The following is a 17,355-nucleotide window of genomic DNA, read 5'->3' on the forward strand; positions in this document are numbered from 1 at the left end:
GTTAAAGTCCTCCACTATTACTGTGTTACTGTCGATTTCCCCTTTTATGGCTGTTCGCATCTACCTCATATAGCAGCGTAGGTGCTCCTACGCTGGGTGCATATATATTTATAATTGTTAAATCTTCTTCTTCTTGGATTGTTCCCTTGATCATTATGTAGCGTCCTTCCTTGTCTCCTGTAAAAGTCTTTATTTTAAAGTCTATTTTGGGGCTTCTCTGGTGGCACAGTGGTTGGGAGTCTGCCTGCCATTGCAGGGGACACGGGTTCGAGCCCTGGTCCGGGAAGATCCCACATGCCGCAGAGCAACTAAGCCCGTGCACCACAACTAGTAAGCCTGCACTCTAGAGCCCGCGAGCCACAACTACTGAGGCCGCACGCCACAGCTACTGAAGCCCGTGCACCTAGAGCCCATGCTCCACAACAAGAGAAGCCACCGAAATGAGAAGCCCGCGCACCGCAAGGAAGAGTAGCCCCCGCTTGCCGCAACTAGAGAAAGCCGGCACACAGCAACGAAGACCCAACACAGCCAAAAATAAATAAATTTTTAAAAAATTTAAAAATAAAGTCTACTTTGTCTGATCCAAAACCCACTTCTGCCAAGAAGTACAGTGGAGTCAAGTCCACCCCAGACAGGGCTTCCTTTCAATCAAGGTACAATTTACACCACATTATACCGGGGTGGCTTAAACGTTGCTCAGAAAGATGAACTGTGCAACGATTTCCTCTTTCACAGCAAGGTGGCCTGAGCAGACCCCGTGTTTTATTTCTTTGTACCTGCACTGGCTGATGCCTGATGTAGTTTTTTTTTCCTACTGTCACCATCTTGAAATTTATTTTTTCGGTTTTACTATTTTTTTATTGAAGTATAGTTGATTTACGATGTTGTGTTAGTTTCTGCTGTACAGCAAAGTGATTCAGTTATACATACACATACATTCCTTTTTTAAATATTCTTTTCCATTATGATTTATCATAGGATATTGAATATAGTTCTCTGTGCTATACAGTAGGACCTTGCTGTGCATCCATTCTATATATAACAGCTTACCAGGGAGTAGAGAGATGGTTCAGATACATTTCCAGATAAAAGAGAGTGATTTTTATTACAGTAGGAGTCTCTGCTTTAAAGAAATATAAACTCACAGCATTTAAAAAATGCCGCTGACTGCTGAATTTCAAGCATTATGTGGTTTATGTACAGCTTTTAAAAAGAAGGCATACTTGTTGGTTATTTATTTTATTATTTTTTTGCAGTACGCGGGCCTCTCACTGTTGTGGCCTCTCCCGTTGCGGAGCACAGGCTCCGGACGCGCAGGCTCAGCGGCCATGGCTCACGGGCCCAGCCGCTCCGCGGCATGTGGGATCTTCCCGGACCGGGGCACGAACCCGTGTCCCCTGCATCGGCAGGCGGACCCTCAACCGCTGCGCCACCAGGGAAGCCGGTTATTTATTTTTCATATAGAAGTGTGTACATGTCAATCCCAAACTCCCTAACTATCTGTCCCCGCCAGGTAACCGTATTTAACATAAATAACCAACAGGGACAAAAGATTAAAATTCAAAAAAAAAATCAGTCACCCAGGATGCACTCAAAGAGTTGCCCACAGGGAGGTGTGTCACAGAGCTGCTCATCACGGTGAAAAATTACACACAGGCTGCTCAGGTAAGTTACATGCAAGAGATTACTCCGTAGTGTAAAAATGATATTTTCAGGTGAAAAATCAAATGAGCTACACACTTATGGTGTGTGCACTCTTATGTGTATATTATACTTCAATAAAAAGTTTATCCAAAAAAAAAAACAAAAAAAGAAGGCATACTATGATATGCGAGACACGCCTGGAAAGTTTCAAGGCCCAGTGGCACTGCGTGTCGTGCCTTTACGCATCTGAAGATTTTAATGCAGAGAGATGTGTCTTCTCCAGGTAAAGAGAACAACTTTCTCTGTGGAAAAAAACGTTTCCAGATAAAGCTTTCTAGGAAGTAGCACACTTACCTGTAATAACGGAGCCATCTGATCCTGGACCACTTCCTAAATACTGGTATTCTGTAAAACTAAAGCTTCCAGAACTGTCCTCACCAATGGACTGAGAAATATCTTGAATGGTTCCCATTTCTTGTAGGAATTCTTCAGAGAGTGGGCTTTCCAGATCATCAGCCTCGAGCGGGGAGAGGGGACCGATCGGGCTCTCTGTGTCCACCATCTCGACCGGATGGAGCTGGTCCCACTGCCGGGCTCCACGTTCCTGGGAGGAGAGAGAAGTCATGGGTGAAGTGGACATAGCAGAACACTGGTTTTCCTTGAACAAAAACCTCATTTATCAGCAGAGACACTCCTGAACTCACAATCTAAAAAGTAACGTTGTTGGCCACCTTACCTCCGCTTGCCTCTTGACAAGCTCATTAAGAAAATGGAAATCTTTATTATTTTTCTTTTATTTTGGCCGAGCAGCTTGCGGGATCTCAGTTTCCCGAGCAGGGATTAAACCCAGACCCCTGCAGTGAAAGGCACTAGACCACCAGGGAACTCCCAAGAAAATGAAGATCTCTAAACAAGAACACGTCTCAGGAGCCAGAGGTGAGCAGGCCAGGAATCATTCATGCGTCGTCGAGCACACACTGCATATCCGAGGTGGACGAAAACAGCAGAGGACACACATAAAGTCCCCGCTGTCCCAGAATGCACCTTCTGGTGGGGACAGGTCTGGACAGTCTGCAGGGGGAGGATGGGGAAGGACACTGCCCTACATGACCGGCCAGGGAGGACCTCTCAGAAAAGGGGCGCAGACACCTGCAGGAATGAGGCAGTGAGCTGTACGGACATTTTGGGTAGAATGTTCCAGCAAAAGAAGCGGCAAGTGAAAAGCCCCCAGGATGGAAGCATGCGGGTACTTCCAGGCATGCGCAGGCCAGTCTGGCTCAGGTGGGAGCCCGGGGGGAGTGGGACGGGCAGGCAGTCGGCACACACGCTGGAGGCAATATTATATGTTCTCCTTGCACCCGTGGGGGGAGTCACGTAGGTATGCCTAAAGAACGAGTGCGCCATAACAAATACATCGTGGAGTTAAAAAAATCTGAACATGTCAGTCCCCGACAGCGCTAGGCTGCTTCAACTCACACACAGAAGAACGCTCTCCACGTGGGCACTGTTACGGGCCGCACCGTGTCCCCCCAGATTCCGCTGCGGGCGTCCTAACCCTTAGGACCTCAGAATGTGGTTGCCTTTGGAGATAATAAAGAGGTGACTCCACTAAAATGAGGTGTTTAGAGGGGGCCCTAATCCAATCTGGCTGGTGTCCTTATAAGAAGAGGAGATTTGGACACACAAAGAGAGACAGCGGGGAGCACACACAGAGGGGCGACCACGTGAAGACCCGGCGGGAAGGCCGCCGCCTGCAAGCCAAGCAGAGGGGCCTCGGGGAACCCAAAGCCGCCGACACTTTGATCTTGGACTTCAAGCCTCCAGGACTGTGAGAAGTAAATGCCTGCTATTTAGGGGCCCCAGTCAGTGGCCCATTGTTAGGGCAGCCGAGCACATGCGCACAGGTACAAAGTCAAAACAGCGGTCCTTCCCGTGACGGCTGGCTTCAGGCTCTTGCTCAAGCCTCTGAAACCACTTCCTGTGACCCTCAGCCTTGTGCCTGTTCTCCTAGCTCGACATGGGCCCTGGTGACGCTGTCTCCCTGGATCTCGCCCTGGTCGCCATCCCCCACCCCCAGGGTGACCAGTGGCACTGGGCCATCGCCTCATCCAGACCTCCCTGTGCTGTCCGCCTCTGTGCCAGGCCCCAGCCCCCCTGCCTGAACCCCCCTCCCATCCCTGCCTTCCCCAGGCCCCGCTCCAGGTCCACCCTTGAGCCTCGTAGGGTCCCTTCTCGCCAACGGGGCCGACAAGGTGACATTTAGCTTCTGAAACGGTCACAGGGAAGCCCAAGGCTCACATCGCGGACAGGACCAGAGGAGGTGCGTGCCCCCAACCACCGGCAGGGCTCAGCGCGAGGCGGCTGCCCCCTCACCGCGATCACTGAAGGCTGGGCTCTTTGGACCGAGTGAGAACACGCTGCCAAAGCAAACGCGTGGGACGGGCTTGCGTAAAAACACTGCACGTTTCAGCCCAGCTGAAGGTAAACAGCAGCTTTAAGGGCAAAGATGAAGGGGTGGTTCGGCTTGCTTTAGACATGAGAAATGGGTCCGGTTCACACATTTTTGGGAAATTCGCCTCTCATGCCTGGAATTCTGGTAATACATGGACAATAGCACACAATGAAAAAGAAAAGAGAATCATTAAACTCCCATAAGATTTCGAAGGCTTTGTCATCTCTTAGTGTAAATCAGGCTGTGAATCTGTGCACTTTTTCTATCATATTTTATTCTGCGTCACAACTGAATTTCTTCAAATGCAAGTAAGAGAAAGGTGTAAGCGTCGCTTAAGGTATTTCCCACCATGAACAAAAGGTTCCAAAGTGCGGTCATTAACTTACCGCCGTCACCATAGAGTTCAGCCTAACAGATACCTGATAGCCGGGCAGAGGCTGTGTCATCAACGGGGCCGTGACCACCTCCTCTGCCTGTCTTAGTCTCAGCGCCGCAAGGAAAACACACACGGACAGCAGCCTCTTAGTCCTGCAAACATTCTACCTTCCAACCAGGAGTGTCCAGAACGGGAGGAACTGATCTTTGACTAAATGGTAGTCTCCCTGTCATTACATCCAGGGAGTTAGAATGTTTTGAGATCTTATCATTTTACTTGTCAGCTGCTTTTAAAGGATACCTGAGATTTATGTAGAGAAACACCCAGTGTTCCTGTTAAGAAGAGCTAAACGAGATCCCTGGGGAGTGAGGCAACACCGTGACCTCCGGCCGGAGGACTGGCCTTTGCACAGATCACTGGACATCCTGGCCCTGCCTGCTTCCAGCCAGAGCAGATAAGGGAGAGTGCCCTTTGGACGTGTCCCCGGGTAGAGCTGAGGCTGCATGGCACGCAGCCCGCTCCGCCGGCCTGCGGCTTCCTGGCAGCCTCCGCACCTGCTCTCCCCACGCCGGGGTCACCTCTGCTCGGGGGGCAGGAAGGTCACGGCAAGTACCTGCCTTTCAAATCCACAGAACACGGCCACCGCCTGGTCCATCGAGACGGGCAACCAGTTACTGTGCCCTGTGCCCGATGTCCTAGGTCCTCCGGGGCTTTGGAGGGAGAAAGAGGCACAGCAAACGACCTCTTAGTAGCTCCCAGTGTGGCCGAGGAGGTAAGAAACCAGGAGTGGATGCAAGCGGAACTCAAACAGCCCTTGGATCCCTTGCAGGGAGAAATGAGGGAGAGAGCAGGGGGTGCTGAGAAGAGGTAATAATAATGCATAATCCCATCACCCCTTCCTGGATAATCAATCCCGAGACGTGTTGGTTTCCAAAGGCATTTTCTTTTCTTTCCCATCCAATTTAAATGGTAGAGCTGCATCCTATAGAACAGAAACTCAGATGTAAACTGCTGAAATTCTACTTTTAGTAGAACACTTTTCAGTCAAAATGTTGCTTTGAGAATTACGAAGCAGGGTATAGGAAAACTATAGAACACTGGGGGAAAAAAGACACAGGAAAGAAAGAAAGGAAGAAGGAAGGAAGGGAGGGAGGGAGGGAGGAAGAGAGAGAGGGAGAGAAGGAGGGAGGGGGCACAGAATCCTGCCGTTGCTTTATGTCACCCAAACACAGGGCAGGTGAAAACACCAGAAGGATTTTAACACTAATTGCTAACCTTGACATCAGGGGATTTTCCTTATCACCAACTCTCAGATGACTCACTGTTGGGAAGATCGGCTAAAATGGTGGCTGGTGGCGTCATGAGCTCTGAGTCTAAGACAAGGAGGGCCCAGCACACTGTGCTCAGGGTCCCCCCAGCACCTTGGGCCCAATTCTGATGTAGCCCTAATTATAGGGACAGTGTTGGGAATGTTTTCATGTCTCCCACTAGACGGGACGTCGCTTGCGGGTAGGGATGGACTTTGCTAATCTCTGCGTCCGTACTTCCAGCACCATCCCTACGATGCAGCAGGCGTTCCGTTTCCACCCCCAGTGCTGAGCGAGGTTGGCACAGAACTCGGACTTAGTCCACACTCAGCAGGTGAAAGTCTGTGAGGCCCCACCCCGGCTTTGCAGCTGCCTCCACAGCCTGTGTCAACCAGACGGCAAAACGGCACGTGCAGTCAGTATTCGAAAGACAACAAAACGTACGGATGTCTGAAACAGAAGTCAGAGTGGCCCTACCTCCAGAAAGTGATCAGAAATTTACAGAGTGAATCATAACCATTGTCGGGACTTAAAAACTAAGCGTGAGAGAGGAAACAAACAAACAAACAAAAATATCTAAGCATCAGAGTGAACAACAAAGTCCAAGTCGGCAGGAAAGGGCAAGCTTCAAACAGAGATGTAGGGGGCAGAGGGGTTGCTTATCGACCCCTTTATCCTGAGGACGGGTACCGTGCCCACAGCCTGGGCAACCGACTGGCACACATTACAGACTGCTCAGGAAAGGCACGAACAGATCACCAGCCTGACTCCACCTTAGAAGCAACAGGCAGAGAACCGGGGAAATGTTCGGTGATAAAATAAGTTCAGTGCTTTGAAGAAAGAGTAGAGAAGCGTCATCGCCTGACTGGAATAAAAGACTAAGCGGAAGTCACTTGGTTGTTGGCTCCCAACCGTGTTAATGTATGTCGCCCATTTTTGCCTCGTACAGTATTAACCGACCTTCTTGCACCTAGAACGCCTTTTGTAAACGTTCTCTGAAATTAAGTGTTAGATAAAAGTTAGCTATTGAAACATGCTTACATGCTATGAAAACAGACACTCAAAGAAAAAGAACAAGTGGAACTGGGCTGGAATTCTCACACTCAGAACTTGTATCTGACTCCAAAGAGTCCGAGTAGAAACAGTTACAAACACCCGTCTTTCACTTTGCTGCTTTTAGCTTTCTGTACTCGACTGGAACTTCCTGTGTTGTCAAGCCCTCCCAAATGATCACTTACTATGCCTCGTTAATGCCAGCTCAGAGGAATCTACTGACACTTGCCTTTGCTAAATCAAATCCAATTAGACTTCATTGAATGGTTTAAAGGTAAAAGATGGAACTTCTGTCAAAGGAGTACCATTTATGTAGCAGACAAGCAGCTCTCAGGCAACAGATTTTTCTGTTTTTCACCGTTTCTATTTCACTCCCTTGTCAGGTTCTTTATACTTTCCTATATACTTTTTAGATATTAGAGGTACTATTTAGATGCCTTTTGGCTTAATTTGCTGGGCTAGGATTGAAAACAACATTTCAGAATAAACACAAGAATGCTAAAAACCCTCTGTACCTTTACCTCGCGCCAGAAGTTCACTGAAATAGTTTAATCATTAGCCCACGCATAATGATTAACGACTCAGTAAGTATAGAAAATGCCTAGGAAACACATGTAAAACAGAAGAAAAGAGGACCAGAGTATAATAATGGTCAGGAAACGAAGGACTATGTATTTTAATGAATTAAATCAAATGTATTATGAACAGTCCGCACATCAGAGAGATTTAAGTAGAGCTTTCTAGATCTTTCCCAACAATGCCTAAGGCATGACATTTTATAATCAAAAGAATTTGGCAAAAGCAAAAATGGGGGATGAAGGGTAGCTGGGGACCCCTACACCTTTATCTTTAAAGGTGCAAAAAGAATGTTCCCGACTGTTTCCGAGAAAACGCCCTCCAGTTTTACACAAAGATCACACTCTATGATAGTACGGAAGCGGCTCCAGCCACTTCAAACCCAACTCTTTCCCATTGTCCTGAAAAGGGTGTTATCATTCTTAAATATAATTACTTTTGTGGATGGTGATATCTTCAAACCCAACTCTTTCCCATTGTCCTGAAAAGGGTGTTATCATTCTTAAATATAATCTTACTTTTGTGGATGGTGATATCAAAATAATTACAGGAAAGCTACAATTTGGACACACTTTAATGTCAGCTGCAATGGAATTTGAGTGAGCAGAGAAGCTTACTACAAGAATTAAAAGTCAATGCATGGGGACTTCCCTGGTGGCGCAGTGGTTAGGAATCCGCCTGCCAATGCAGGGGACACAGGTTCGAGCCCTGGTCCGGGAGGATCCCACGTGCCGCCGAGCAACTAGGCCTGTGCGCCACAACGACTGAGCCCACATGCCACAGCTGCTGAAGCCCATGTGCCACGACTACTGAAGCCTACAGCCTGTGCTCCATAACAAGAGAGGCCACCTCAGTGAGAACACCGCGCACCGCAACCAAGAGTGGCCCCTGCTCGCCACAACTAGAGAAAGCCTGCACGCAGCCGCGAAGACCCAATGCAGCCAAAAATAAAATAAATTAATTAATTAATTAAAAAAAAAAAAAGATTTAGAAAAAAAAAAAAGTCAATGGATGCAGCCACTATGGAAAACAGTATGGAGGTTCCTCAAAAAAACTAAAAATAGAGTTGCCATATGGTCCAGCAATCCCACTCCTGGGCATATAACCAGAAAAAACTGTAATTCAAAAAGATACATGTACCCCTATGTTCATAGTAGCAGTATTCACAACAGCCAAGACATGGAAGCAACCAAAATGTCCATCGACAGAGGAATGGATAAAGATGTGGCACATACACACAATGGAATACTACTCAGCCATAAAAAAGAATAATGCCACTTGCAGCAACGTGGATGGACCTAGACATTATCATACTAAGTGAAGTAAGTCAGACCGAGAAAGACAAATACCATATGATATCACTTATGTTTGGAATCTAAAATATGACACAAATGAACTTATCTACAAAACAGAAACAGACTCAGACACAGAGAACAGACTTGTGGTTGCCAAGGGGGAGGGGGCTGAGGAAGGGATGGAGCGGGAGGTTGGGATTAGCAGATGCAAACTACTATATATAGAATGGATCAACAACAAGGTCCTAGTGTATAGCACAAGGGACTATATACAGTATCCTGTAATAAACCATAATGGAGAAGAATATGAAAAAGAATATAGATGTATATAACTGAATCACTTTGCTGTCCAGCAGCAATTAACACAACATTGTAGATCAACTATACTTCAATTAAAAATTTTTTTTTAATTGTCAGCAAAAGTCCATGGAAATGAAATTCGCATTTACCACCCAAAAGTTTTGACCCAGTGTAGACAGAACCAGTAGCCACGGGGATGATGCTGGGCTTTTAGCAGCCAGACAACAGAGAAGCAACGGAGGCCCGAGGCCCTCGACAGGTCCAGACAAGGAGGTCCTGACGGGTCTTGGCAGAAATACATCACAGAGACGGCAGGCAGACGTAAGGCTGAGCCTTCACTTTCAGAGTCACGCTGGTGGTCACCGTTGGGATGGGAGGCCGTGTTTTATGACTTTGTGGACCATGTAAGTCCCCCTGAGCTGGTGACTGTGCTTCTCCCTGGAGACACCTTGGGGGGACACCTAGCCCAGGGCAGCGGGTGTGGGGGCCGGGAACAGGGCAGGGAGGAAGACAAGGAAGGTGCGCAGAGCACCCCAGAGCCAGGCCCTCGGTAACAGTCACTGCATTGCTTTTTTTAATGGGTCCAGCACCAGGGCAGGGTAGGTAGTACTGGTCCCATTGACAGAGGAGAAAACACAGAGACTCGGGGAGGAAAGTCACTTGTGCTGCCAGTAGGCGAAGAAAGAGAAAGAAATAAACAAGTGATCGTCGCAGAGGCAGCGTGACGAGTGCCGTCACGGGACACCCTGAGGGTTGGGAAGGCTCCACAAAGGAGGGGACACCCGAGCTGCATCCTAAGAGGTGATCAGAAAGGAATGCAGCAGCAAAAAATAAAAAACGGTAAGGGGCATTTCTAAGAAAAGCCCACATGCAGAGATGACCTAAAACATCAGAGTAAGCAGCCGAGGTCTGGACAACCCACTTTGAGGGGGCTGGGTCAGCTACGCGTCGCTGCACAGCAAACAGCCCCAAAGCTCAGTGGCTTGAACTCTGCCACTTTATTTGCTCACAATTCAGTGGCTCAGCAACTTGGGCTGGGCCGGGCTGGCCAGGTCTTCTGTGGTCAGGTGGCAGCCGTGGCTGGAGGGTCGGTGGAGGTGGGTGACTGTGGCCGGGCCCTTCTCACCACGTCCTACGGAGGCCAGCACAGGCTTCTGCAGGTGCCTTCGTGTTCCAACAGTGAATGCGGAAACTTCGAGACCTCACTCGTAAATGCTGCATCACTTCTGCCACATTCTGCGGGTCAAAGCGAGTTGCGAGGCGAGCCCAGATCCAAGGGGTGGGGAGATGAACCCCACCTCTGAGGTGGGGGAGCCTCAGAGAAACTGGGACCATTTTTGATGCAGCACAGGGTGGGGGCAGGGAGAGGAGCCTGCAGAGGCGGGAGAGGCCGGCAGGGCAATCAGGGCGCATCGGCGCTCTCGGGCGCAGGAGTGTGGACTCTGCCCCTCAAGCAGTAAAGGGGTCGCGGAGGGATGGTAAGAGCTGCCTCAGCATTGTTCTGGCAGCAGGGTGGAGTCCAGGTTATAGCAGATAAGGCGAGAAGCAGCAAGACTCCTTAGGAGGCTGGTAACCGTCCCCTAAGGGGTGACGGTGCCCCCGGAAGCTGATGTGGGGAGGCGGGGAGGACGGAAGAGGACGAAGTGCTAACACGGACAGCTGGCAGGGCATGGAGCAGGGAACTGGGGCAGAGCCTCGGATAAACCTCCTCTCTGGCTCAGGTAACTGGGCAGATGGGGTGACATCCACGAAATCCGGAACGTAAAGAGAAGAGTGTGTTCCCAGGGTGGAGAGAGCCATGGAAGGGAGAAAAGTGACGAATTCAGTTGCGAACTGCAGGTTACGGTGTCTGTGGGACGCACAGGCTCGGCCTCTGCAAACGTCATCTCCTCTTCCGGGAAGTTCTGATAATGTTAGCAATGTTCTCCTCATAGGGTTCTTATCAACGGCAGCATCTAGGCGGGCCTGGTGGATGAAACCCCAACCTCGGGGCGAGGGCAGTGCTCCTGGCGACCTTGGACACTTCAACCATGAATCAGGTTAATAACATCCACGTGATCGTTGCATGTGTTCCTTGTGTCTGTGGAGCTCCGGGCTCGTGGCGGCTCTCCTTCCTCCTTCCTTACTGGGGAACTCTGTTCCCCCGGCCTCACCCATGCCTTTATCCTTTAATCACGCCCTTCCTCCTGCCTGGCTGGTCTTCCCCAAACTATAATATCCCCAAAGGCAAGAGCAAGCCTTATGCAAGTGTCCTGCACAAAATACCCCTTGGATGTGCTGAGCTGAACCACAAAGGAAACGTTTGTTTTCTAGGGCACCACTCTTCCATATATTGCATTGCTTAGCCTTCAAATTTCAGAGAGTATTACACTGAAGACTCTTTGACTCTGTTTCTCATCATTCTTCCCGAGCCAGGGTCAACAGCTTCGGGAGAGGTAAGTCAAAGAGTACAGTTAACCACGGGGGTAGAGTTGCAAACTGGAGAAGACAAGATACAACCAAGTGCACTGGTGTTTTGCAGCTCTGATCAATTTTTCGCTCTGTTAAGCAGGTCATCAAATCCAGATTTTTTTTAAACTGGACTTTATTTTTAAGAACAGCTTTAAGGGACTTCTCTGGCGGTCCCGTGGTTAAGGCTCCGTGCTCCCAATGCAGAAACCCGGGTTCAACCCCTAGTTGGGGCAGTAGATCCCGCATGCCTGCTGCCACTGAGAAGCTCGTGTGCCGCAACTAAGACCCTGTGCAGCCATAAATAAATAAATAAATACATGTTGGGGAAAAAAAAGAACAGTTTTAGGTTCCCAGCAAATCCGAGTGGAAGGTACAAGAGAGTTCCCATGTACCCCCTTCTCCCCACATAAGCAGAGCCTCCCCGACTGTCAACATCCCACACCAGAGTGGGACATTTGTTACAATCAATGAACCTGTACTGACACATCATTATCACCCAAAATCCACAGTTGACATTAGGGTTCACTCCTGGTATTGTGAATTCTATGGGTTTTGACAAATGTATAATGACACGTATCCACCATTACAGTATCATACAGAGTAGTTTCTGCTCTAAAAATCTGCCTATTTATGTCTCCTTCCCACTTAATCCCTGGCAAGCCCTGGTCTTTTTACTGTCTCCATAGTTTGGTCTTTTCTAGAATGTCATATATTTGCAATCATACAGTATGTACCCTTTTCAGGTTGGCTTCTTTCACTTAGTCATATGCACTTAGATGGTTTTTTTTGAATTTTTTATTTTTTTATACAGCAGGTTCTTATTAGTTATCTATTTTATACATATTAGTGTATATACATCAATCCCAATCCCCCAATTCATCACAGCACCACCACCACCCCTGCTGCTTTCCCCCTTGGTGTCCATACGTTTGTTCTCTACATATGTGTCTCTATTTCTGCCCTGCAAACCAGTTCATCTGTACCATTTTTCTAGGTTCCACGTACACGCGTTAACATATGATATTTGTTTTTCTCTTTCTGACTTACTTCACTCTGTATGACAGTCTCTAGATCCAGCCACGTCTCTACAAATGACCCTATTTCGTTCCTTTTATGGCTGAGTAATATTCCATTGTATATATGTGCCACATCTTCTTTATCCCTTCATCTGTCGATGGACACAGGTTGCGTCCATGTCCTGGCTATCGTAAATAGTGCTGCAATGAACATTGGGGTGCATGTGTCGTTCTGAATTATGGTTTTCTCTGGGTATATGCCCAGTAGTGGGATTGCTGGATCATATGGTAATTCTAGTTTTAGTTTTTTAAGGAACCTCCATACTGTTCTCCATAGTGGCTGTACCAATTTACATTCCCACCAACAGTGCAAGAGGGTTCCCTTTTCTCTACACCCTCTCCAGCATTTGTTGTTTGTAGATTTTCTGATGATGCCCATTCTAACTGGTGTGAGGTGATACCTCATTGTAGTTCTGATTTGCATTTCTCTAATAATTAGTGATGTTGAGCAGGTTTTCATGTGCCTCTTGGCCATCTGTATGTCTTCTTTGGACAAATGTCTATTTAGGTCTTCTGCCCATTTTTTGATTGGGTTGTTCGTTTTTTAAATTTTGAGCTGCATGAGCTGTTTATATATATAATTTTGGAGATTAGTCCTTTGTCTGCTGATTCGTTTGCAAATATTTTCTCCCATTCTTAGAGTTGTCTTTTCATCTTGTTTATAGTTTCCTTTGCTGTGCAAAAGCTTTTAAGTTTCATTAGGTCCCATTTGTTTATTTTTGTTTTCATTTCCATTTCTCTAGGAGGTGGGTCAAAAAAAGATCTTGCTGCGATTTATGTCAAAGAGTGTTCTTCCTATGTTTTCCTCTAAGAGTTTTATAGTGTCCGTTCTTACATTTAGGGCTTTAATCCATTTTGAGTTTATTTTTGTGTATGGTGTTAGGGAGTGTTCTAATTTCATTCTTTTGCATGTAGCTGTCCAGTTTTCCCAGCACCACTTATTCAAGAGACTGTCTTTTCTCCATTGTATATCCTTGCCTCCTCTTTCATAGATTAGTTGACCACAGGTGCATGGGTTTATCTCTGGGCTTTCTATCCTGTTCTATTGATCTGTATTTCTGTTTTTGTGCCAGTACTGTACTGTCTTGATTACTGTAGCTTTGTAGTATAGTCTGAAGTCAGGAAGTCTGATTCCTCCAGCTCTGGTTTTTTGCCTCAAGATTGCTTTGGCTATTAGGGGTCTTTTGTGTCTCCATACAAATTTTAAGATTTTTTGTTCTAGTTCTGTAAAAAATGCCACTGGTAATTTGATAGGGATTGCACTGAATCTGTAGATTGCTTTGGGTAGTAGAGTCATTTTCACAATATTGATTCTTCCAATCCAAGAACATGGTATATCTCTCCATCTGTTTGCGTCACCTTTGATTTCTTTCATCAGTGTCTTATAGTTTTCTGAGTACAGGTCTTTCACCTCCTTAGGTACGTTTATTCCCAGGTATTTTATTCTTTTTGTTGCAATGGTGAATGGGACTGTTTCCTTAATTTCTCTTTCTGATTTTTCATCATTAGTGTATAAGAATGCAAGAGATTTCTGTGTATTAATTTTGTTTCCTGCAACCTTACCAAATTCACTGATTAGCTCTAGTACTTTTCTGGTAGCATCTTTAGGATTCTCTATGTATAGTATCATGTCATCTGCAAACAGTGACAGTTTTACTTCTTCTTTTCCAATTTGTATTCCTTTTATTTCTTTTTCTTCTCTGATTGCCATTGCTAGGACTTCCAAAACCATGTTGAATAATAGTGGTGAGAGTGGACATCCTTGTCTTGTTCCTGATCTTAGAGGAAATGCTTTCAGTTTTTCACCATTGAGAATGACGTTTGCTGTGGGTTTGTTGTATATGGCCTTTATTATGTTGAGGTAGGCTCCCTCTATGCACACTTCCTGGAGAGTTTTTATCATAAATGGGTGTTGAATTTTGTCAAAAGCTTTTTCTGCAATTATTGAGATGATCATATGGTTTTTTTTTTTTCGTGGTACGCGGGCCTCTCACTGTTGTGGCCTCTCCCGCTGCGGAGCACAGGCTCCGGACGCGCAGGCCCAGCGGCCATGGCTCACGGGCCCAGCTGCTCCGCGGCACGTGGGATCTTCGCGGACCGGGGCACGAACCCGCGTCCCCTGCATCGGCAGGTGGACTCCCAACCACTGCGCCACCAGGGAAGCCCTATGATCCTTTTATGTGTTGTTGGATTCTGTCTGCTGGTATTTTGTTGAGGATTTTTGCATCTATACTCATCAGTGATATTGGTCTGTAATTTTCTTTTTTTGTAGTATCTTTGTCTGGATTTGGTATCAGGGTGATGGTGGCCTTGTAGAATGAGTTTGGGAGTGTTCCTTCTTCTGCAGTTATTTGGAAGAGTTTGAGAAGGATGGGTGTTAGCTCTTCCCTAAGTGTTTGCTAAAATTCACTTGTGAAGCCATCTGGTCCTGGACTTTTGTTGGAAGATTTTTTTTTTTAATTTATTTATTTTGGCTGCGTTGGATCTTCACTGCTGCGTGCAGGCTTTCTCTATTTGTGGTGAGCGGGGGCTACTCTTCGTTGCTGTGTGCGGGCTTCTCATTGCGGTGGCTTCTCTTGTTGCGGAGCACAGGCTCTAGGCGCGTGGGCTTCAGTAGTTGTTCCTTTAGCATTTGTTGTAGAGCTGGTTTGGTGGTGCTGAATTCTCTTAGCTTTTACTTGTCTGTAAAGCTTTTGATTTCTCTGTCAAATCTGAATGAGATCCTTGCTGGGTAGAGTAATCTTGGCTGTAGGTTCTTCTCTTTCATCACTTTAAATATATCGTGCCACTCCCTTCTGGCTGGTAGAGTGTCTGTTGAGAAATCAGCCGTTAACGTCATGGGAGTTCCCTTGTATGTTATTTGTCATTTTTCGCTTGTTGCTTTTAATAATTTTTCTTTGTCCTTAATTTTTGTCAGTTTGATTACTATGTATCTCGGCATGTTTCTCCTTGGGTTTATCCTGCCCGGGACTCTCTGTGCTTCCTGGACTTGGGTGGTTGTTTCCTTTCCCATGTTAGGGAAGTTTTCGGCTATAATCTCTTCAAATATTTTCTCAGGTCCTTTCTCTCTCTCTTCTCCTTCTGGGACCCCTATAATGTGAATGTTGGTGTGTTTAATGTTTCCCCAGAGGTCTCTTAGGCTGTCTTCATTTCTTTTCATTCTTTTTTCTTTATTCTGTTCCGCAGCAGTGAATTCCACCATTCTGTCTTCCAGGTCACTTATCCCTTCTTCTGCCTCAGTTATTCTGCTATTGATTCCTTCTAGTATATTTTTCATTTCAGTTATTGTGTAGTTTATCTCTGTTTGTTTGTTCTTTAATTCTTCTAGGTGTTTGTTCTTTAATTCTTCTAGGTCTTTGTTGAACATTTCTTGCATCTTCTTGATCTTTGCCTCCATTCTTTTTCCAAGGTCCTGGATCATCTTCACTATCATTATTCTGAATTCTTTTTCTGGAAGGATGCCTATCTCCACTTCATTTAGGGTTTTTTTCTGGGGTTTTATCTTGTTCCTTCATCTGGTACATAGTCCTCTGCCTTTTCATTTTGTCTGCCTTGTCATTTTGTGAATGTGCTTTTCATTCCACAGGCTGCAGGATTATAGTTCTTCTTGCTTCTGCTGTCTGCCCTCTGGCGGGTGAGAGGCTTGTGCAAACTTCCTGATGGGAGGGACTGGTGGTGGGTAGAGCTGGGTGTTGATTTGGTGGGCAGCTCAGTAAAACTTTAATCCACTTGTCTCCTGATGGGTGGGGCTGAGTTCCCTCCATGTTGGTTGTTTGGCCTGAGGTGACCCAGCACTGGAGGCTACTGGCTCTTTGGTGGGGCTAATGGTGGACTCTGGGAGGGCTCATGCCACGGAGTACTTCCCAGAACTTCTGCTGCCAGTGTCCTTGTCCCTGTGGTGAGCCACAGCCACCCCCCACCGCTTCAGGAGACCCTCCAACACTAGCGGGTAGGTCTGGTTCAGTCTCCCCCAGGGTCACTGCTCCTTCCCCTGGGTCCCAGTGTGCACACTACTTTGTGTGTGTCCTCCAAGAGTGGAGTCTCTGTTTCCCCCAGTCCTGTCGAAGTCCTGCAGTCAAATCCCGCTAGCCTTCAAAGTCTGATTCTCTGGGAATTCCTCCTCCCATTGCCAGACAACCCAGGTTGGGAAGCCTGACGTGGGGCTCAGAACCTTCACTCCAGTGGGTGGACTTCTGTGGTATAAGTGTTCTCCAGTTTGTGAGTCACCCACCCAGCAGTTACAGGATTTGATTTTATTGTGATTGCACCCCTCCTACCGTCTCACTGTGGCTTCTCCTTTGCCTTTGGATGGGGTGTATCTTTTTTGGTGAGTTCCAGTGTCTTCCTGTCGATGATTGTTCAGCAGTTAGTTGTCCCATGAATGTATTTCTACTGCCAGTCCTGTAGTGCCCAGAGGCCCAAAGGTGCAGTACTAGTTTTAAGGGAAAGACAGAAGTCCCTTTCCCTTTATCTTTAACTTCTCGGGGCCAACTTGATGGAAATCTAAATTTGCTCTAAACCAAGAGTAACCAAGTAGAAAGATAATTATTTTGGTGTAGTTCTAATATATGCTGGAGGTTAGTTTTGGTTTTATGATTTCAGGAAGTTGATAAAAGAGATGTGTCCATTTTTCTTTCTTTTTTTTTTAACCATTCTTTTTTTTTTTTTTTTTGCGGTATGTGGGCCTCTCACTGTTGTGGCCTCTCCCCTTATGGAGCACAGGCTCCGGACGCGCAGGCCTAGCGGCCATGGCTCACAGGCCCAGCCGCTCCGTGGCATGTGGGATCCTCCCGGACCGGGGCATGAACCCATGCCCCCCGCATCG

The 17,355-nt window shown here is 46.9% G+C and overlaps 1 protein-coding gene across 3 annotated transcripts in view; it reads right to left on the reverse strand.

Moving 5' to 3' along the window:
- The window catches only part of PPARA (peroxisome proliferator activated receptor alpha), a 70,655-nt gene that overhangs the window by 18,602 nt on the left and 34,698 nt on the right, over nt 1–17,355 (reverse strand). For all 3 annotated transcript variants that reach the window (XM_030855630.2, XM_030855631.2, XM_030855633.2), the window contains exon 3: nt 1,999–2,248. In XM_030855630.2, the coding sequence (XP_030711490.1) occupies nt 1,999–2,206 (208 nt within the window). In that variant the 5' untranslated portion in view covers nt 2,207–2,248. The remainder of the gene's footprint in view (nt 1–1,998; nt 2,249–17,355) is intronic.

The sequence above is a fragment of the Globicephala melas genome, chromosome 10 (assembly GCF_963455315.2).
Source record: "Globicephala melas chromosome 10, mGloMel1.2, whole genome shotgun sequence".
Taxonomy (NCBI): domain Eukaryota; kingdom Metazoa; phylum Chordata; class Mammalia; order Artiodactyla; family Delphinidae; genus Globicephala; species Globicephala melas.